At 38.5% G+C, this 22391-nt stretch overlaps 1 protein-coding gene across 1 annotated transcript; it reads left to right on the top strand.

The window, feature by feature from the left end:
* The first annotated feature begins 1999 nt into the window (after nt 1-1999).
* LOC104910480 (focal adhesion kinase 1) lies at nt 2000-22078 on the top strand. Its single transcript, XM_010709384.3, has 9 exons — nt 2000-2157; nt 5511-5611; nt 7146-7261; nt 8747-8847; nt 9325-9414; nt 11039-11243; nt 18480-18591; nt 21761-21847; nt 21980-22078. The coding sequence occupies exons 1-9, from the start codon at nt 2034-2036 to the stop codon at nt 22076-22078; spliced, it is 1035 nt and encodes a 344-aa protein (XP_010707686.2). The 5' UTR covers nt 2000-2033.
* Nucleotides 22079-22391: the final 313 nt, after the last annotated feature.

Genomic DNA, 22391 nt, shown 5'->3' with positions numbered 1-22391 from the left:
TTTGTGGCTCTCCTCTGGACCCTCTCCAACAGCTCCCTGTCTTTCTTGTACTGAGGGCTCCAGTCCTGGACACAGTACTGCAGATGGAGCCTCACAAGAGCAGAGTAGAGGGGGACAATCACCTCCCTGTCCCTGCTGGCCACCCCTCTTCTGCTGGAGCCCATTTGCCTTCCGAGCTGCAAGAGCACAGTGCTGGCTCGTGTTAAGCTTTTCATCCATCAAGACCCCCAGGTCCTTCTCCACAGGACTGCTCTCAAAGACCGCTCCTTCCAGTCTGTATGGATGCCTGGGATTCCTCTGGCCCAACTGCAAAACTCTGCACTTTGCCATGTTGAACCTCGTCAGTTCACCCAGGCCCACCTTTCCAGCGTGTCAAGGTCAATTCCCATCCAACCTGGCCTTGAACACCTCCAAAGATTGTGCATTCACAGCCTGTTCCATCACCTCACCACTCTCTGAGTAAACAGTTTCTTCCTTATATCTAACCTAAGTTTTCCCTCTTTTAGTTTAAAGCTATTCCCCCTTGTCCCTTTACTGTCTGCCCAGTACTGTCTACTCTTGCTTGTAAAGCACCTTTTAGGTACTTGAATGCCTCAGTTTGGTCTCCTGGGAGCCTTCTTTTCTCCATGTTAAACAAGCCCAACTCCTCCAACCTTTCTTCAGGCTGAGAAGCACTCCAGCCCTCTTCATAGTTGTCTTCATGGTCCTTCTCTGTACCCACTCCAACAGCTCCATGTCTTTCTGGGAAATTCCAGGCCCAGACACAGTACTCCAGATATGGCCTCAGAAGGGCAAAGTAAACGGGGGCAACCTCCTCCCTCTCCCTGCTGCCACCTCTCTTTTGGTACAGCTCAGGATACTGTTGACCTTCCAGGCTGGTTTGTATCTGGCTTTTCATTCACCAGAGCAAGTGCTTTTTCTCCGAGCTGCAATTTTTGGGAATGCATTAATCCTTTCTCAGGCCTTGGTCAGGATCAATTTTAAAACACTTCACCTGCTTTTCCAATTCATTAAGAATTGTTGAAGTGACGCTTGAGCCTGAGATGCAGCAGTGGGGATGTGCTGTGCTGGAGCAGATGGAGCTCATCGTGGATGGAGCAGCTTCTGTTACAACTTAATGCAGAGCTTTTCTTGTGAGAGCCAGCAGTACGTGGGCTTTCCAGCTCATTATGCAGGTTCTGCACTTGCCACATAGAAATTTAAACTTAAAAAAAAAAAAAAAAATTAAATTCCAAGTAAATCGTGGTGTTTGGAATCCTTGTGAAGACAGCATGCCTGGAGCTTCTCTAGGAAAAAAAAAACTCTCTTACAACTCCTCAGTGCTGTCTGTGATTTAGAAAGGAGTGTTTGTAAGGCGCACCAAAGGAAGATAAGATGAAAGCCTCCTCCTGAGCCAGGAGGCCTCCTTTGGGCTGTCTGAGAGCTGCTCATTTTTCTGTATTTGGAGGATAAGCAATCAGATGCTCAAATCTGTTTCTGCTTTGGAATACATGTGTTCTGTTAAACTCAGTTTTAAGCTCTTAGTGTAACTGGCTGTGAAGCTAATTTATAAAATCTTTTACTTCTCTTTGTAGTTTCAATTCAGTTGAAAAGCTGACTTAATATGTGTCCTGTTAGCAATCTGCTTTGTATAAAGGATTTGAGTCAGTCAAAAATTATAGCTGGTCTTTGCACTGCAAAAAGCCACAAAAAGCCCTTTATTTGGCTTTCCAAGTTGCTTGCAGAAGCCAAGTGTGTTTTTCAGGCATGTATCTACTTGTTCCCTTTGCTTTTGCTAACTGTGCTTCTATTCAAATTTTCTGTAGTGCTGGAACATTTACAGTACTGCACACTTAATCATCTTCAGAATTCTTGTATGAATTAATGTAATTTAAAACATAATATTTTAATTAGATGTAAATGTGCACTAAATGTCTCGGTTATAATAATATTTTTAACATTGATGCTTTCAAATTTAATTTCTTAACTAAAGGCATTCTAGTTAATATTAACTTTCTCTAAATCAGTTTTGTTAGAATTTTAGACCTAATTTTATGTGGGCTGTGTTTCAGTTATTTCTAAATTTCTTTCAGGAAAATCCAGCTATGGCTGTAGCAATCAAAACATGTAAAAACTGCACCTCAGACAGCGTTAGAGAAAAGTTCCTACAAGAAGCCTGTGAGTATTACATTATCAGCTTCTGTAAATGGTCCTTGGAAAGAATCTTTGCTAGAGATTTCTGATACAAATTTGTTTTATTAATATATAGTATGGGCTTTGTTCTCTCCTGCAATATATGCCAGGAAGACTGCTTGATATCTTGGCATTGCCCTTGTATATGATTATATGTAGATTATTTGGGTTTCCAAATTTCAGCAATGATATCTGACTCCTGGAAGGCTTCAGAATTGGTTTTGGAGTGTCGAAAATCTGATCTCCTATTTCCTTCTTAATGATTTTTTTTAATATAGTAGCATTTGTATCAATGTATTACACTACCTTTTACATCAGGTTGTTGTCCTCGTTAAGTTGCTAAGATGTTGCATAAAATTTATATCTGTTTTGAAATTTCAGAACTTAATGAAATAAACCAGTTTTTTAAACATGTGCCTATAAATATTGCAGTCCTCTAACAGCATCTTTGATATATGAGGAAAACTTTTTTAAAAGAAAATACTAGCAGAAAACTTCCATAGGAGTGTTGTAGTTGTTGAGTTCTGTAACATTTGGCTTTATAAGCAAATACTGCCTGTTACCCTCCACAGTTGTGTCTCTGTGTCTTGTGAAGGTATTGTGGTATATCATTAAAGTAATTAGTTACAGCCAGTTGTTACGATGTGCTCTCTACTTGATGTTCTTTTTGCTCTTTTTTTTCCTAATTGTTTAGAAAATTTGTTCATAGCTAATGGCTTATTATTTCGGAATGTTGTATTTTTCTTAAATTGCTGTAATTCTTTCAATTACTTGTCTAGCTTTGGAAAAGTGTAAGTACTGTTGTTTTTAGGAATAACTTAGCAGTCAAAGTTAGACAGCTGTCTATTAATGTAGAAAGTAATTTACAATGTAGAAAGTAATTTAATGCCACTTTTAGACTCCTGTGCTCGACAGATCAGAAAACACCAGTATTGTAGGCAGATAAATAGTGCTTTACAAGTTTGATTTAATCATTTTTCTGTTTTTCTTCTTTTTTAATAGTAATTCCAGTCCATTATGTTTCTCCTTTGCAAACTCTGAGATGTTGCCTCATTGTTTCTAAGAGCATTCTCTAAAGGGCCCATATCCTGCATCTAGCCAGAGCTGGCTTTTTTGCTAAAAAGCTTCAGATTTTTTTTTTTTTTTCCTTAGTAATGCATACATAAACAAAAGCTTTGCAAATTCAGGACTTCGAAGTATGATAGGAAGATCATACTTAGTAGTAGTATAAATCATACTGATTTAGTAGTTTGGGCATTGTAGTTTCTTGTGGTGAATTTTCCAGTGCTGAAAAGATTTAAGATTGATTCTTGCAAGGAGGAACACCTGCACAAGGAGAAGGTCAGGTTGAATATTAGGAAAAATTTCTTCTCAGGAAGTGGTCAAACATTAGAACAGACTGAGAGGAGTGGTGGAGTCAGTGTCTGTGGTAGGGGTGGCACTTAGGGACATGGTTTGGTAGGCAAGATGGTAATAGGTTGACAGTTGGACTAAGTAAAATCATCTTTTCCAACGTTAGTGATTAAGTGTTTCTGCATGAAAGAAGACATTTCAGTGAGTAACATCTGTTTCTTCAGTCCTGTCTGCTCTTGCATTGTAGCGTGTTACCATTGAGGTATTTGTATATGCTACCATATAAACTGCATGGGATTTGTAGATTTCTATTAATCTTCCAAATTTTTTTTTTGTGAATTACTCCTTTCCACAAGCTATTCATTCCTTTTGGAAACTGAATCTTCCTTATATCTTTTGAAGCTGGATGGCAAAATGAATTTTTGAGTTTGTCAGGTAACATTGATAAAATCAGTCTCTGGAGGATACTTTCCAGCAATGAAATATGTTTAAAACTGATAAGGCCATATGAAGTATCAAAATACTTGTGCTAATTCCTTCTCCATTGATTTAATAGTTATAACAGTATTCCTGCTTCATTTTACATCAACGAAGAAATGTATATTTCATTGAGTTAGACCGGTGTAAGAGAACTCTAAAGATAAGTAATGGGTGTTTTGTTTTTAATATACACTTTATTTACCAAGATTTAAAGGTGCAATCATAGAATCATTAGTGTTGGAGAAGACCTCAAAGGTCATCTAGTCCAGCTGTCAAGCCATCCCCACCATAGCACTGAACCATGGCCCTCAGTGCCTCATCTGCCTGTTTCTTGAACACCTCCAGTGCCAACGGCTCCACCACTTCCCTGAGTAGGCTGTGCCAATATGTTACCACTGTTCCTGAGAAGAAATTTTTAATAGTATGACATTACTTCTCATCCAGGTTCAGGTAAACTGGTTTAGCAGTGTATACTTTTTCATAATGTATGCACTCTGAAATTCCCTTCAAAAGGGATGAGGAGAAGTCAGTGATTTAGGAATCGAGTTCCATTCTGTGTAGTTTTTTTACCAGTTTTTCTTGCCCAGTTGATGTGTCACCATTCATTCTTTATTCCTTTTCATTAATGTGTTAAGTTACATATTGATAGGATTGTGTATTTTATTGATTTCCTGTAGTTTTCATAACACATGAATATTTTAAAGAGTATGTTCTTAAGTTGGCCCATTTAAGTTTCTGTGCAATAAAATATGCTAGTGAACTATTACAAGATTAAGTCATGCAAGTAGCATTATCCAAGAATTTCTCTTGGGATACTTAACGTTGCAGGGTGTATTGGTTATACAACTGCTGTGAACTAGGGTGCAGAAGTAGAATTCAGAGCTCTTTAGAATAGAAAAGGTGCTTACTGTTGCAGTTTACAATTTATAAAAAGCCATATTATGGAGGGAAGGGGATTATTCTTCTCAAGTTATGTGTGAACTAAAGCAGACTTGCCAGTTCAGTAATTGTTTTGTAGTGTATTTCTGTTGACACTATACATTGTAAATACAAAAGAGAGAGTACTGTAAAATTAAATTAATAATGCTCATCGTGTGTGTTGGGAGATGAAAATACAGTCAGAGGACTGATATTTCTTTTAACCTAACAAACATACCTCCCTGGAATGTTAATCAGCATTTCTGTGTCTTAGTGCATGAAATCTACTGACTGCATTGCTGAGACTGAAAAGTTAATTAAGCCCATAGAAAATAAGATCAGAAGTGAGCATAGTCATTACATGAGGTGGTGTGTCTGTGTCATAAACTAACACACGTTTTTTCAGCCATTGAATTATTCAGTTTTATCCTTCCTCTTCTTCTTCCAGTAGAAAGGCACAGGTTAAGGTCATACACTGAACTGATAGGTCAACATGCTCATGTTATGCTCAGTCAGGATAGAACTTTTTTATTGTTTAAATACCCCAGATTTTCTGTAGCATACAATCTTGGTTTTTCTCCTTTTAGTAACAATGCGTCAGTTTGATCATCCTCACATTGTGAAGCTCATTGGAGTTATTACAGAAAACCCAGTGTGGATAATCATGGAGCTCTGTACGCTTGGAGAGGTACGAAAAATTCTCATGTGTCTTTGGTCTCTTGTCTGGCTTTGCAAAACACTGAAAAAATCACTGATCTGCACTAAGGCAAAGGCAGACTCGACAGACATGATATCATACTTGTCTTAGAATTATGGACTCAGACACAAGAATGGCAAAATTTGACCTAACTCCTCCACTAAGGGATCTGCATCAGCTCATACCAAAGAGATTTAGTCATAGTTTTCAGAAGAACTTTGGTTGTTTTTGCAGGGTGAGAGCATGACCTGTGTCAAGTCAGATGATGATAGTGAGATACCATTTAAACAGCATTTGCAAGCTTGTGTTCTGGAAGGGAAGTTACTATGTGATACCTCCTTCGTTCCTTTAAGGTGGCAGAAGAAGCTTGTGTTGTGAAGGCAGCAACTGAAGGAGACGATAGCAGGGAGAGTTTGTGGGAAAGGTAGAAGTGGGTAAATAAAGCCATTACTAGCCCAGTCTTGCAGAGTTGCTCCTGGGAAACTGAACTTGGCACATGAAAATGGGTGGGTTTGCTGTTCATAGACTAATATGGCTCATGACATTTTACTGACAGTAGTTACAAACTATTATTTTTTTCTTTTTGGAAGCTTCCTGAGTAATACTGTTCTTTGTCCCTTGGAACACTGAATTTATCATGTTTTTTCTCCTGTACAGAGACCCTCATTAAGGTGGCTTTCCTCATTATCATGTCATTTGGATGAATGGTTTATACCAAACTAGATCTCAGAATTTAAAATTGATTTATTTCCTTTGTGCATATCTGAAAATGTGAATTGAAGTAATATTTCATATATTTCATACTGTATAACTGTCATTTTAATTACCAACCTGCAATTCATTGTTCCAAAAAAACCAAACCAAAGCAAACAAACAAACAAAAAACCCAGTAGACAAAACAAGAAAGACAGGAAAGAACCATAGAGGAGTCATTTTCTGTCACGAGATTATAAATTTATTTTCTGTTGTCCAAATTACTTTTAAAATCTTTGTTTTAACTTATACACAGCATCTAGTTCCACTTTGTAGTAGATCCTAACTGCCTTTAAGTGGGAACACAGTTTATAAAATTTCTGCATTGATAGCAAGTGCTCTGAGAGAAGTGCATATATGTTAGCAAATATAAAGTAAGAAAATGCATTCTTCTCAAACAATACAGCTCTTATCTGTATTCTGATTTGCTGTATACTGCTGTCCCCTGAACTCAAGAAAAAAAACAAGCACACTTAGTGGAAGAGCTCACAGGACCAGGTGTCTCTAGAAAAGCAGTAGCACTCAGAAGGAGCCTGAATGCAATGGAAAAAAGTTTACTTGGTTTAGGTAACATTTTTCATGCAGAAAAATTGCTTGGTTTTTGTGCAGAGTTCTGGTTTTTCATGGCAAATGGTTTTCTGTTCTCGTGCAGTCTGAAACAAAAGCAGACCTGTTGACACTTCTGTAAACTCAACAGTTTGAGATGCAGCTTGTTTGAATCTTTTATCTTTCATCCTGACCACTTTCATTTTTCTCTTCTTTATGCAAAAAGCTGAGATCGTTTTTGCAAGTAAGAAAATTCAGCTTGGACCTGGCCTCCCTGATCCTCTACGCTTACCAGCTTAGCACAGCACTTGCTTACTTAGAGAGCAAAAGATTTGTACATAGGTAAGACTTTATGTATATGTGTATTTGTCTGTCTTTATACGTGGCTAGTTGAAACGTCAGGGAATGAACGTGCAGGATTACCAGATTGCTGGTTGGGAGTATTCTGGGTATTGGATATGCTTGCTTGAGGGAAGATGCGTGCTTAAGATACATATAGCTTAGCTTTATATTTTAAGCTTAACTTTCCTGGTTTTTTTCTTGGCTTATGATGAATATGTAGCAGCAGTACATTCGTGTTTTATGTCCATCTTCCTGTTAGTACAGCTCTTTTTAGACTGATAGCAGGATAACCCCCTTTTCAAGAGCGACATCTGCTGGCTCACTCCTAGATTGCCTTGGAGATGGTGCCTCATTTTAATCAGAGGAATAAATTCCATTTGAGTTGTTGCATTGTGGTTACAACATTTTCTCAAACTGCTTGTCAGCTGTCATCTTCCAAACACAGAGAAGTAAAACAAGGGGCAGCTGGCTTCGTAAGCAAAGAACAGGGAGAATAAAATGTTTATAACATACAACTTCTTGCTTAACTAAAAAGTGATCCTATGTTTCTGTATTTGTGTGTTTCAAATTTTTATTACCTTTGAATTCTTCCCTAGGGAGAAAAGACAATTGTATTGTATGCAATTAACAGTTGACAAAATTATCATGAAGCATTTGGAACTTGAACATTTTGTCTGTGTTTAAATATTTAAGTGCAAATGATAGGTAGTATACATTGAACGTGCATACATATGTGTATATGCATATTAGATATTTATGTATACTTACATAAATGTATCAGCATTGTAAATAACAGACCCTTATAGTTGTCACAGATATTTGAATTTTGGCCAAGTAGCTGCTCATTTTAACTCTAGCAGTAAAACTTTGAAAGACAACTTAATTGTATTGTACTGAAATGGGAGGAAGTAGATCACTTCAGGTTGCTGCTCAAATTTAAGTCTGTCAGCCTGCCAGAATCCAGAATCAACAAACAAATAAGGCTGCTTCTCTCACCTGGGATGCTGCAGGAAAAGAATATGCATATCTTATTGGAAGCACTGTAGTACCACTAAAACTGGGCTCCTTAAGAAGCTTCTTACAGGACAGAGATGTTAAAGCATTTCCAAACCCTTCCAGTGGCAGAGGGCAGATTTTCTTATTTCTATTAATTTAAACTGCCAAAACTTTTTTGCCTTTAAATCTTTAAACAGGTGAAAAACTAAAACTTTTTCCTCTGACACTGACAGTTACACCTTAGGATGACAGTTTTTACTCGAAAGGATCAAATAGACCAGAGCATATTTCTGCAAGCTTTTCAGAATCAGTAGCAAACACGTAATAGTCCTCTTTTTTTTCTGGGTACATCCAAACTGTGACTGGAAGAGTGATTTGGTCCTTTCAAAAGCAGATTGATATTTCTGGGCTTTAATAATATTTTTCAAATGGTATTTTATCAGCATAAGTTTCTAAACAACTATAAATAGTATCTCCTCTATTTGGCAGAGATATTGCTGCTAGAAACGTGCTGGTATCTGCCACTGACTGTGTGAAATTGGGTGACTTTGGCTTATCCCGATACATGGAAGACAGTACTTACTATAAAGGTAAGTTGGCACTCTGGGTTCATCTTACAAGGCACTGCTTTTCACTGTGCTAAGTTGATTGTCAAAAGGAGTTGATCAGATTTTCTTGGTCTAGCAGTTGTTTTCTTGTTTTGGTAAAATGATAGTGTTCAAGAACTGAAAAGATGGCAGTAAATTCCTATTTTGATGTATGCATCAAAAAAAAGAATCACAGTGTCTGATTTAACTTGCAAAAAGTAGAAATATATTCGAAATGAACACTTTCTCCCAACTTGATGTCACCTGCATCTATAAATAAGAACTGACTTGAAATTAGAAGAAGCTTAATCAGTCCATGTATTTATGTCAAGTGCTGCTCTTTTCCCCTCTTTCTAGAAGATGACCTGCAGTACAAAGTTTGATAGTTATTCAGTAGAGATTAATTGATTTCCCTGAGAATAAACTCAGTGTCTGAGCACAGCAGTAGGAATAATGGCCTGCCTTCTTGTCTTCTTGTAGCTTCCAAAGGAAAGTTACCTATCAAATGGATGGCTCCAGAGTCAATCAACTTCCGACGGTTTACCTCAGCAAGTGATGTGTGGATGTTTGGTAGGTGAATACCAAAGGGTGAGGTTTTTAGTGTCCTGCAGAAATGTTTGATGCTTATTTTTATCACTGTGAGATTAATGATTTCGAGATATTCCTCTATATTTTTACTGTTCTTTCTAAAATTCCAATTTCTTCCAGCATCTTTTCTGTCTCTGTATTATTCTTTTTCTCAGTAAGCATTGAAGTTTCAAGTGCTTTTTCATCTCTAGTAAGAAACTGACAGAAATGAAGGTCATAATGGAGACCTTTTTTTTTTTTTTAACTTTTGTTTTTTCCTCTTATTTCTCTTTGTAATACCATGGTTATTTTCAGTTTGTTTTATATTTTCACCTTGTATTTTCTTATTTTTTTCTGCTATTTTCATAAGGTCTAGATCAGCCTACATCTTGTCCTATTTCCAGCTCTTTAATGCTAAATTCCCACTTAAGTTTACTTTTGATAGCTCCTCGTAGCTTGCAGTCATAGAATCATGGAATCATAGAATCATGAGGTTGGAAGGGACCAACAAATCATCTAGTCCAGCTGTCCTCCCATCACTATTACTACCCCCTAAGCAACTAAACAATATGTCGTAGCACTCATACAAAATATGACCAGAAGCTGAAAAAAAATATGGGTCAGGGGAAATATCCAGAAACCTTGATCTTTCTTTCTTAAATTGGAAAGCTTTTATATGAATATGATCACCTGTGCTCAAGCTAGAGCTTACTGACTGCTTGTGTGCACAGACAAAACAAACATAGGCTGTGTGGAGGAACAAAGATGATGAGACATTAAATAAGAGCAGGACAGACAAGTAAGGGTTCACTCACTTTGCAAATTGAAATATGAGTGCTTTTAAGCAAAGGGTATGTGATTTTTATAGTAATATGGAGAAAGCTCTGGGACAGTCCCAGTTAGAAGAATTAAGCCTTTGAAACATACTGGCTGATAGTCTCTTTGTTCTTTTAACATAGTTTCAACAGAAGCTGTTTTATTACATGGCTTCAGCACAAAAAAAAATAAAATAAAATAAAAAAATTGGATCAGTGCCAGGGCTGAATCACCCTCAAAGAGAAAATACATCCTACGAGTCTGAACAAGCTGGTTGGAACTAGTCAGAGGAAAAGCAAATACAGCTCATTCTACATCATTAAAAAAAAAAAAGAGAGAGAAAATAGAGTAGATTTGAATATGAGCAACCATTCTGACTTACAATAGGTAGAACGTAACTAAATGTGAAACCAGGCTGCTGTGAGCCAGTTGCAGGTCGTGCTTCCTCACCAGCAATTCTGGTTGGTAGTGCACATGTAATCTTACTGCACATCTCTCCCTTCTGCTCTCAGCTGGTAAGTAGGGATCGATTCCATGGCTCTGTGTTTTTGAAGAAATCGCGTTGTTTGGCTGTGCAAATCCGGCCAGCTGCTGTGGGAGCTGATACATTTCTAACATGTAGTGTAGCTGAACGTAACAGCTCTGAAAGAAGGTTTTTGTCCTTTATTTAAGTCACTGTTCTTATTAAATCTCTGCACTCTTAAAATGAAGACTTTGTGTGCTGGGGGTGGGGGAAGGGGTTGCTTTCTTTTATTTTAACAGGTTATCTTTGATCACACAGGCAAAATGAATTGTTTTGTGTGTTTTGTAGGTGTGTGTATGTGGGAGATCCTGATGCATGGGGTAAAGCCCTTCCAGGGAGTGAAAAATAATGATGTTATTGGTCGGATTGAGAACGGTGAGCGGCTGCCCATGCCTCCAAACTGCCCTCCCACCCTCTACAGCCTTATGACCAAGTGCTGGGCATACGACCCTAGTAGACGACCCAGGTTTACTGAACTTAAAGCACAACTCAGGTAGGGTTATTCTTCTGAAAGGTGATTTCCTTGCTCAGAAATACTTGTTTTTGCTTTATCTTCCATTACAGTACTTTCTTTCTGTTAAAAATGAGTGTGATAAGTTTTAGCATCAGAAAGACAGGTTGTTGGTACTTTTTTTTGGAAATCTGGACCTTATCTGTTGTAGTAAATTAAATTAGGGAGTGAATTCATATGATAGGAAACATGAATCATGTTTCTCTGCCAGGAAGAACTCCATGTTTGTTTATAGTTTTAGCTACAATTCTCTAGCAGGATGGTAGAAGGAATTTAGAGTTATTACCTAGGCAAACCTGCAGTGAAAGTTCTGGGGTAAAATGCAATTGTTTCATAAGTAAACCAATTGTCCCGTTTCAGAGTAGATGTCTTGAATTAGGTGTCTGAGCATTTGCAGTAGAACAAACAAGATTTGGAGGAGGTGTTGCTGAAAGTCGCTTTGTAACACAGGTAGCACACAGGTTCCTTTAGGCATCTGTTTGCACAGTTGTGCGGTTGCAAGAAATGCACTGTAATTAGCTAGAAGTTATTTTGCAGGGGATGGACTGCCTTACAATTTATCTTGATGATAATGACATGATTTTGACACCATTCTGAATTCACACTCTTAGTTTATTCGTAATAATTTATTCCAGTGCCTGTAAATTCATTTCTCCAGACAAGGTATAGGGATGATATTTAAACTTCGAAGCATTACTGAGATATTGTATAGACATGTCTAATATTTATGACCACTTTTGTGGTATTCTAAGTGTTCAGTATTTGTTTGACTGAGGCAACATAAGCCTCAAACAATATGTGGGTATTGTACAGCTGTAAATCCACTCTTGAATTGGTTGTGATTCATTGCCAAGTTCTTAAGTTTTATCTTATGTCTTGTTTCACTTGTGTTCATAATACCTCGCATGCTCTCACTGGATGTTTGTGTTCGAAGAAAATTCACAAGTTGTTAAAATGAGAGGCAACTTTACTGTGATTACAGTGTTGTTTCAGAGTGCGTGTGTGGATAAGCTATCCTAAGCTGAAGCTGCACTTTCAGTTTTTTTCTGCTTTCTTAAGTATCTGTGTGTAACTCTGGGAGCTCATCTGTAGCCAAATAATTTACATAGCTAGAGAAGGACATAGCCCTTCTCAGAAGGAACTGACTATAGAGTTGACTGACTGTGCAGAGTTGACTACACAAGGAGTGATAGGCCCAGGTAGGGACTACAGGGAGAAGATAGGATACAATAGTATGGTTTGGGTACTAGGTCACAGTTCATTTATTCTTTTATTTATTTATTTATTTACTCTTTTTAGTTTGCAGTCAGATTGTACTGATAACTGTTGGCTGGCACAGAGGAGAAGGAAGCCCTAAAAAATGTGGATAGGAAGATAGTGTGTAAACTCAGACAGGGAAGGGAATTCCTCTTCCAGGAAGGGGAGAGGAACATTCTTGGTTGCTGCTGAAAATTTAGATTACTCATAGAGTCACAAGGGGAAGAGGAGGAAAAAAAAGTGAGAGTGGAAAGGTATCACCAGATACACAGGATGGACAAAAATGCAAGAACCTGGCTTTCCTCAGAAATACACAGCCAAAAGGCGAGAAACAACAGTCACAATTTCCAGAAAGGCAAGATGTGATCATTTATCAAGAAAGACGTTTCCCAGGGTGCATGGTTACACACTAAAGCAGGTCATCCAGAGACTGAAATTTCCATGCTGAGAGGCTTACAGACCTTGACTGAGGAAGGCTCTGAGGAACCTGACCTCGTTGTATATCAAGCCCAACTTTAGAAGAAGATGGGACTAGTTATCTCCGGGAGTCCCTTCCATCTTACTTGATTCTCCAATTCTAGATGAAAAATGCACCAAGCAGGGATTTTTTTCCCTCTTTTTGTCATGCTAGGATGTTGAGAACCATAGAGTCATTATAGTTGGAAAAGACTCATCCCCACCATGCCCACTAACCACGTCTCTCAGTGCCACATCTACCCTTTTATTGAAGATCTCCAGGGATGGTGACTCTACCACCTCCCTGGGCAGCCTGTTCCAGTGCTTGGCCACTTTTTCTGAGAAGAGTTTTTTCCTGATGTCCAAGCTGAGAAGCTGTTTGAAGTTAAGGTTAGAGAAGAAGTTTTCTCCTGGAGCAACAGCAATGCTAAAATCCAGTTTTTGCTCTCTTCTCAGCAAAGCAGAAAATTTTCTGCTACTCCAAAATGTTGACTTTTACCTCCTAGAAGTTAGGCAGGCCAATTGTCCTTACGAATTCTTTGTGCTGCTCAGAGTCAGCCTCTCATCGGAAAGGTTGCCAGTTCCCTTTCATGAGGCAGTGTCAGACAACTAGGAAAGATTGTGTTTCAAAACTCAAATTCCCATGAACTTGCAAAAACAAGCCATTTCCCTGGTGGCTTTTTCTGTGTGGTGTTGCTGCTGCTCATTCTGGATGTTTTCCAGGGTGGTTTTTTCAAGCTGAGAGCAGACTGATTGTTTGCCTGAAGCCAGCAGTGTAACACTGCAGCATTCCTCTCTTTTTAATAACAAAGGCCGTGGCTTTGGGGGGGGGGGAAAAAAAAAAAAAAAACCCAAAACTTCTGCATATGAAATAGCACTGGGAGCATAAATGTTTTGTGTGTTCTCAGTTTGTTTGATGTGTTTCATAGTAACATCTGCTTTGTACAAACTTCATTTGCAGTTGCTTGTGCCACGTGAGACACTGATTACTGTAGAATGTATGTGATGTTATTGGGGTAGTAACAGAGCCTGGCATTTTGTGGTTTTGGGTCTGTCCAGAGTGAGTAAGGATGAATTAGTCTTCAGAGCAAGTAGAGAAACAGATTGTGCATTTCCAGCTTTAGTTCCTCCTCACTTCCTATGTCTCCCATTTTCAATGTGGGGAAAAACAAACAAGGTGAGATAAAGTCAGGAAGCAGAGATGCTGCCTTGCTATGCTGTCCCTGAATGGGCCAGAGTGAAAGTCCAGAGTCTTTTGATCAGGAAGCATGTGTTTCCTTGATGATTATGTGTAGAAGGTATTTTTAATTTTGCACTATGTGGTAAATAATATGATAGGCCTAAAGCACTTAATGAACCTAAATAATGTTATATTACTTCTACAGCCTTGCCATTCAGAATTACTTATATATGCTTAATTCTACTATAACCATATGCTTGCTATGGCTGTATGTACCATCTCCTCCACATGTAGAATCATAGAATCATTAAGGTTGGAAAAGAGCACTAAGATCATCTAGTGCAGCCATCAGCCCATCACCACCATGCCCACTAACCCCATCCCTCAGTGCCACATCTGCCCTTTCCTTGTACGTCTCTGGGAACGGTAGCATTTATTATTAAATTCAGTTTATTCTTTGCTGTTCAATATGCTACAGGTTTGTATGGCTAAAGTAATACCAGTGTATTCATGAGCTTTCTTAGAAGTCAGCTCCCAGGCCTGTGCTTGTGAGTCATGGTGCCCTGTCTGTCTCAGGCTGGTAATTCTGTTAAAACTGCTTTTTGTATTCATTGTTTAAGCTAAATTTTGATTTTGAGCTTTTCCATTCATGTGATGCCATGACATTTTCACTGCATCATTGAATAAATTTTATATCAAGTACCTATGTCTAATTATTTCTCTCCTCCAAAAATTGCAAAATCAGTTTTATCAGGATCATCAATTAGGCCTCTGTTGATCACTGATGAAGAAGCACAGGTGTTAGCAGAGGTGATGACCCCAGTAGCATCTGTGGGCTGCAGGTTGTGTATTAAATACAGATATAACTCTTAAAAAAAAGTAGGAAAAAAAAATAATTATGACTTTAGTCATTCCCTTAAAGTTTGTTTCTGTGACTGCAGTGAGATGGTTAACTTGTTGGACTTGAGCCTTGTGAAGGCATTTGCTGTAGTTCCTGAAATGTTGCTTATAATGAAAAGAAACAAAACTGGTAAGACTAGGAGCAGTTTAGGTCCTGCTATTTTGTGACATCTGGCAAAAAATAATTTTAGCACATACTTGATACGTATGATGGACGTTTCAAAATTCTTCATGAGCCTTTTGGTATTCGACAGCGACCATAAGGAATAATATTCATATGAAAGTGTTTTTAAATTAGGACTGTGTGGGAAAATGTGCTCATGTACTTGCAGCCTTGTGTTTCTGAAGGCCAGAGACCACAGAGAGGAAGAAAGAAGTTGCTGGTTCCAAGGGTCAGCATTTACTGTAGGTTCCCACACCACCATATGGGAAAACATTGACGTTGCTTTGCCTTTGGAAATTAAGGCTGCATTTCAGTATTTTGGATACTTCTACAGTGAACTCCTGGTAAATGTTTCCTTTTCAATCTCACTGACAAATTTCAGCAAAGAGATTCTTGGAAAATGGACGAAGTTTATCAATTACACAAACTTCTAATAGCTGAGATCTTTCATCAGATTTCTCAGCCTAGCCAGGAAGATGCCCTGGATCCAGATTTGCTCAGGAAGCCATATGAATAGAAAGGCTTCTCTTCATACTTCTCCTTGCTGCCAAGAATACAAGTAGTTTGGGAAAATATGCCTAGATGTGACTTTCCTGACCTTCTGTGAATACTAATAAACTGTTCGGAGTACTTAAGCAGCTGTACTGAGGAAGGGTCAAAAATATCTCTTGGCACACTTCAACTCCATCTATGGATTGATCTTCCCTTTGTGAAAACAAAGGCATTTCTGTGAGTCATTTATATTCCTTGTGGGTTGGTGTGGTGTTTTTTTTTTGTTTTTTTTTTTTTTGAGTGATGCTTCTGTGGGGCATTTCTATTTTATATTCTCTTCTTGTCAGCAGTAGTCAAGGGCATCCAAGTACAAACTCTGCTGCAACTGATGTGCCTCATGTTTCTCACTGGGCTGTGAGGAGAGGAGAGGACCTGTGGTAGTACAGGCCGAGGAGTAGCATAGCATGGTGGGTGAATGAGAGCTGGAAGGCAAAAAGCTGAACCTATGCTAAAACAAGTCACTGTGGTAGAAAATTGTCATTGCCAGTGATACAGTGGAAGCAGATGGTATTCCATTAAATAATGGTATGCCATAAGTAAAATGTCTTTGACGTGAAGGCAGATTGTGGCCTTCCAGTACTTGGAAGGGAGCATATAAACTGGACAGGGAACGGCTGTTTACAAGGGTGGATAGTGACAGGACAAGGGGGAACGGTTTTAAACTGAGACAGGGGAGGTTTAGGTTAGATATTAGGAGGAGATTTTTCATTCAGAGGGTGGTGACACATTGGAACAGGTTGCCCAAGGAGGTTGTGGATGCCCCATCCTTGGAGGCATTCAAGGCCAGGCTGGATGTGGCTCTGGGCAGTCTGGTCTGGTGGTTGATGACCCAGCACATAGCAGGGGGGTTGAAACTCGATGGTCATTGTGGTCCTTTTTAACCAGGCCATTCTATGAAATAGGCACCAGTGTTTCATTCCTTTTTGTGGAAAATCAGGGCTGTGCTGCGACAAACCGTACCCGTGGCCCCAAGTTGTCAATAAGCCATCTCTAAATTTACTCAGCTGCTTTTAGCTGGCTTTTGTTCCATTCCCGTAGCTTGGAGTAGAGCAACTGCTGTATCAAGAGCTTTGTTAATACATACATATATGTATATATACACACACACACACACACATGAATAGGTGAGTTTTTGTTTTGTTGGGTTTTTTTTTGGTTGAGTTCTGAGGTATTTTTGAAAGATCTTAATCATGGTTTATGACTACAGCCACATCTTGAGTGATTTCTCACGGTACATAAAAATGCACACTGAATATTTGAAGCATGAACTACCTTAAGGCAGTGGGATTTGGCTCGTTCTTTGTGAGTTCAAGTGAGAAATATTTTTTTCCTTACTCTGAAGGAAAAAAGAGGCGGTAAAGTAGAAGGGTTTTCCTTTTAGTCGCCTCTGTTGGGCTGTAGCTGTTTTTCTGTGGCTGTTCTATCAGGATGACTTCTGCAAATAACTTGTCTGATTTTGTTTTTGTTCCACATTCTTGTGTTACTTCAGCAATGATGGATTGGAATTGCAGCAATACTTAGAGACGTGGGTTAGCTGCAGCGAGACAAGATGACTTCGCTGCTTTTAAAAAGGGGCATGGATTCTTTTGGCTGGGGAAGAAAAAGCAGAGTTCTAGTCTGCAACCAAGCAGGAATTTACTCTTGAAATAAGCAGTGAAGTTCCAAGATTAGAATAGATTGCTGCAGTTGATCTCATCCCTTGCATGAGTAATTCTGGGTGGTTATTTAGTAGACTGCACAGATTATAAACTCAGAGCTGAGCTTGTTTCTCAAAAGGCTGGAGTGATAAAGAAGTTGCAATGGCTGCTTTACGGGATTGTCCTCACTCGGGGGAGATGGATATGTAAATAATCTGCCCTCCCCAGATCTCCATGCTATCCATGTAGTGTGCAGCTCCAGTGAATTGGCAGCTCCCTCCTCCAAAGCTTCATTCTGAGTATTTTTTAAATGGCAAATATCCAACATTAATAATCCACATAGCAGAGCTGGGAGGAGGCTGCTGTGGGGGCAGCGGGATCACGTTGAACTTCAAACAGTCTTTTTAATAGTCAGAACTGTGGTAAGTAGCAAATGAGTTTTACTACTGTCTTGTGCTTTGTTAGAAATGCAGCCTTCTGACCTGAGTGTTTAAATGCTTGGTGAATGCTCTCAGATATTTCTGTTTTGCTGAATTTCTTTGCTGTATGTGTTCCTGCTTAGGCTGAAATATAAGGGGAAAGCATGGTATTTAAAATGTTTTTGACTGCTTTGTTCAACAGAGAAAAAAAATGGCAATGCGTTGAAGCTCTGTTGAGTTTCCATAAATACGTATTTTCAGTTTGTTTTGATCCTGTAGAGCAATTGAGTAGAATATTTTCTTGTGAAAAATAAGTTTTCATGCAAGTAAGTGCTTGATTTATTGTCTCTGAGGATTCCTCTGTGTAATTGCACATCAAAAGAAATGTTAACATGCAAAGAAATTTTTATACAAGATCAACCACTGCTTTCTAAAAACCTGATACTGCTTCTGATGTTAAAAGCACAGTGATAATCCTACAGATGTATTCCTTCAGGCTTTCAGAAACATACCCAGTGTACATAAGAGAGATCTGACTTTCAGTTCTCACTCTGTCGAATAGTATTGATTAGTTTGTGAGATGTGGGAGCCCTGGGGAGGGGTGTGTGAGAGATCAAACAGGAGTTTTACTGAGATACCATATGTTTTTCTTAGTACAATACTGGAGGAGGAGAAGCTGCAGCAAGAAGAACGAATGAGAATGGAATCCAGGCGACAAGTCACAGTATCCTGGGACTCAGGAGGATCAGATGAAGCTCCTCCCAAGGTAGCTATCAGAACACGAAGCATCAATGTTTCTAAAAATAATGATAATACTCCTTTTAATTCCATTTATTTTTTCCAAGCCTTGTCTGAGGGGTTGGTTAAGACAACGGCGTTCTGCCCAATTCCGTCATCATCAGCTAATGCTTGCCTGAAATGACCCAGCTCTCTTTAGACTGTTATTAGGACTGATCTCTGCTATAATTTTGCACTGACAATTTTCTGATTCTTGTTTATTTAACTTGCAGGAGACTACCATAGTTGCCACAAAAATGTTTCCAGACTTTTTCTTTCTTCTCTTTCTTCTAGCGCTCCTGTGTAATGTTAGCTGGTGAGATTTCAGTCCCCTGTAAAGCTTTTTTTATAACAGATCAGAATTGAAATTAATTAATTGTATTTTCTTTCATTTTCCTTACTCTGAACAAAAAATTACATCCAAGGAACTTAAGTGTTTTAGATTACTCTTATCTTTGTTCTATTGCACGTCTGTCCTGTTGGATGTCACTGAGGTGCTCTGCAGTCTAACTTCACCAGTTGCTGAGCACTCACTTCTCTCAATAACTTGTGTGCTTTTTGTTCTTTGAAGGAGTCCATATTTCAGAGAATTTAATTTTGTGCCCTCACCATTGTGGTGAGGAGTAGTATCTGCATCTTGATCGGTTTGTGATGAGTTCCTGTAGCCCTCTGTGCAAACTCTGGTACTCAGCGAGATTGTAGTCGGAGTGTAGAATCCTGGAATCATTAAAACTGGAAAGACCACTAAGGTCAGCTAGTCCAACCACCAGCCTATCCCCACGATGCCCACTAAACCACGTCCCTCCGTGCCACATCTACCCGTCTCTGGAATGTAATAGTGGGACAACTTTTGAGCACGTATCCCCTAGCATTCATCAAAAGGAAACATATTTTTGTTTCGTTTCCCTATCTCTGGCTTGTTGCTTGACAGATTTCCTGGTTTGGTTCTCCATTTTGATAGTTTTATGGCAGGAATTGCAGACCCTATAACTGTTTTTACTTCAAAGTTATCCATCACACTGATCAGGCTTCTGAGATAAACTGCCAGGATTTGATGCATATATAACCAGATAATGTGCTGAGCTACAGAAGGAGATGAACTAGATGTATTCCATCAGGCTTTCAGAAACATACCCAGTGTACATAAGAGAGCTCTGACTTTCAGTTCTCACTGAATGAATCAAAGCAATATCCTACTTAATAACAATTCAAATTTATTATAATATTGACATTAAGCTACTTAGTAATACTTAATTATTACAACATTGTTTAAGAATGTATTTAGTCTTGAGGCTTTAGGGCTATTTCAGATGAATACTTTTAACTGACGTAGTAGATGAGCAGCACTGAATTAGAACTGATCATCATCAGAGCATCAGGTGCGACACCCAAACCAAAACTTGAAAAAAGTTAAGTTAGGATTGAAATTAATTCTCCTACCACTGCATGCTTTTTTCAGTGTTTTAACTCTTTGAGATTCTTTCACCGTATATTCAGTGAAATTGTTGCTAGGGTTTTCATACAGTGCTTTTGTGTAACATGGGTATGTGTACTAATGACACTGCTACAAGTTGAATTTTTTTTACATAAGGTATCTCAAGCATCCCTTAAGTTACTATCTGATTTTTTTTAACAGTGACAATTGATTTTTCTTTCAGTAATTTCTTGTAACAGTTCTTCATGTGTTTAAATTCTCATTTATAGCCTTCAATTTCTCACGTTCTCAGATAGCTCACAACTCTTACAGTTTATGCTCCGAAATTACTTTTATCAGTAATTAGTTAGAAACCTCAGATAGAAAAGATCCCACTACAGAGTGATAACAGTTTTCGTGTAGGAATGATAAAATTCTGCAGTTCCAAAGTAATGTGATAGTAGCTTTTAATTGAAAGAGAATGTTGAGGTTTGGGGTTTGTATTGGGTATTGTTTGTCTCTTTGGTTGTTTTTTTTCTTCCTTCTGAAATACACAGAAGTACTCTTCCTCATCAAAAAAGGCAAATGTACCTTTAGCTCTGGAACAGGTTGCCCAAGGAGGTTGTGGATGCCTCATCCCTGGAGGCATTTGAGGCCAGACTGGATGTGGCTCTGGGCAGCCTGGTCTGGTGGTTGGTGACCCTGCACATAGCAGGGGGGTTGGAACTTGATGATCACTGTGGTCCTTTTCAACCATTCTGTGATTATGTGATAGAGGTTAACATCAAGTATAAATAACTGAACGCTTCTAGTTTGAAGATAAAAATTAGTTGTTCTGAGCATCATTTTCCATCACTGCTTCTTTCAGCAGTGTGAAGTTTCTAAACTTACTCTGGCAAAAGGATGGCAGGCCTGTTCAATGCGTGCAGACAAAAAGGCTTCTCTTTTATTGGGCTTTCCTAATTTCTTCTGATTTTTCTCATGTATTCCTGTGATTGCACATCAGCTTTGTTTACTTGCAGAGTATTCTGTTTCTGCTGAAAGTGACAAGAATGATGCTTGGGGAAATAATCTGATAGCTTTTTTTAGCTGTCCTTCCTAATAGGAACAATTTTTTCATGACTAGGTATAGATTGCAGAACAGACCATGTTCAGAATATGGCCAGAAGCACCTTCCTTTTAAGGCAGCGAATTATATCGGGGTTAATGATCAGAACTGACTTTGGTCCTCAGAATAATGCATGTAAATATTTGTGCTGAACGAAGTTAGATTTGTGTTCAGATTGAAGCACAGTAATTTGCTTTTGGGAACAGTTACAGAGAAACAAATGGCAAAACTTTAAATAATGCAAATTATGAACTTAGAAACAATACTATTTCAACCTGAAAGCCTGATTTAAGACCTCTGGAGTGTTCTTTTTGGAGTTAAGAATAGCACAGAAAAGGCCCCATCATGCAAGCAATCAAATAAGCCCCAGAAATAGACAGAGTGAGTGCTGCTTATTGAAATATCCTGCAAACAATCCAGCTTCTGTTGTTTCCAGATGAAAATGGAGGAAAACTTAATTTTATGTTGTTTTTGTTCTAAATGGTAAATAATGTAGAATGTTTATTTCAGGGATTTATTTATTTCTTTCTTTATTTTAGCTTTTGTGTGTAATGTAAATGTTTGTTTCACCAGAGAATAGTTTTGTGGGTTTAGTTTCTGTTTGAAAAGACTCTTAAAATTTCTTTGTATTTGCAGCCTAGCAGGCCTGGTTACCCCAGCCCAAGGTCCAGTGAAGGGTTTTATCCGAGTCCTCAGCATATGGTACAGCCAAATCACTACCAGGTATTATATTTTAAACTCTGCATGTGGTTATTCAAGTGTGGTGTTTATAACTTAGTTGTAGCTTGTGGGTTTGATTCACTTCTGCTGCTGTTTAGTTTCATTGACTGCTGCTGTTCTTTTCTTCTACATCAGAACAAAATTGAGTTTGGTGAATTGAGCCTAGTAGGTTTCCTCCAGATGGTAATTATTTCCATATCTGATGTAGTGCTCAAATTCCTAAAACTGAAGTGAAGCACATTAGACTTTTTCATATTTACCGAAGGAATGTGGTGCTCCTGTTAGCATTTATCAGATCGTAGAATGTCTGGGGTAAAGACCTTATTTATAGATTATTATCAGAGAATAGAAGCGTTAAGATTGGAAAAGGCTACGAAGGTTATCCAGTCCAACCATCAACCCATCACCACCATGCCCACTAAACCACATCCCTCAGTGCCATATCTACACATTTCTTAATGAATCATAGAATCATAGCATTTGTTCTGTTGAAATGGAGTGTCTTGGGCTGGCTTGGAATTTTTGCTGTGTTACGAAATCACTTGTA

The sequence above is a fragment of the Meleagris gallopavo genome, chromosome 3 (assembly GCF_000146605.3).
Source record: "Meleagris gallopavo isolate NT-WF06-2002-E0010 breed Aviagen turkey brand Nicholas breeding stock chromosome 3, Turkey_5.1, whole genome shotgun sequence".
NCBI classification, from domain to species: Eukaryota; Metazoa; Chordata; class Aves; order Galliformes; family Phasianidae; genus Meleagris; species Meleagris gallopavo.
The sequence above is the reverse complement of the archived record's forward strand: the minus strand, read 5'-3'. Positions and strand labels throughout refer to the sequence as shown.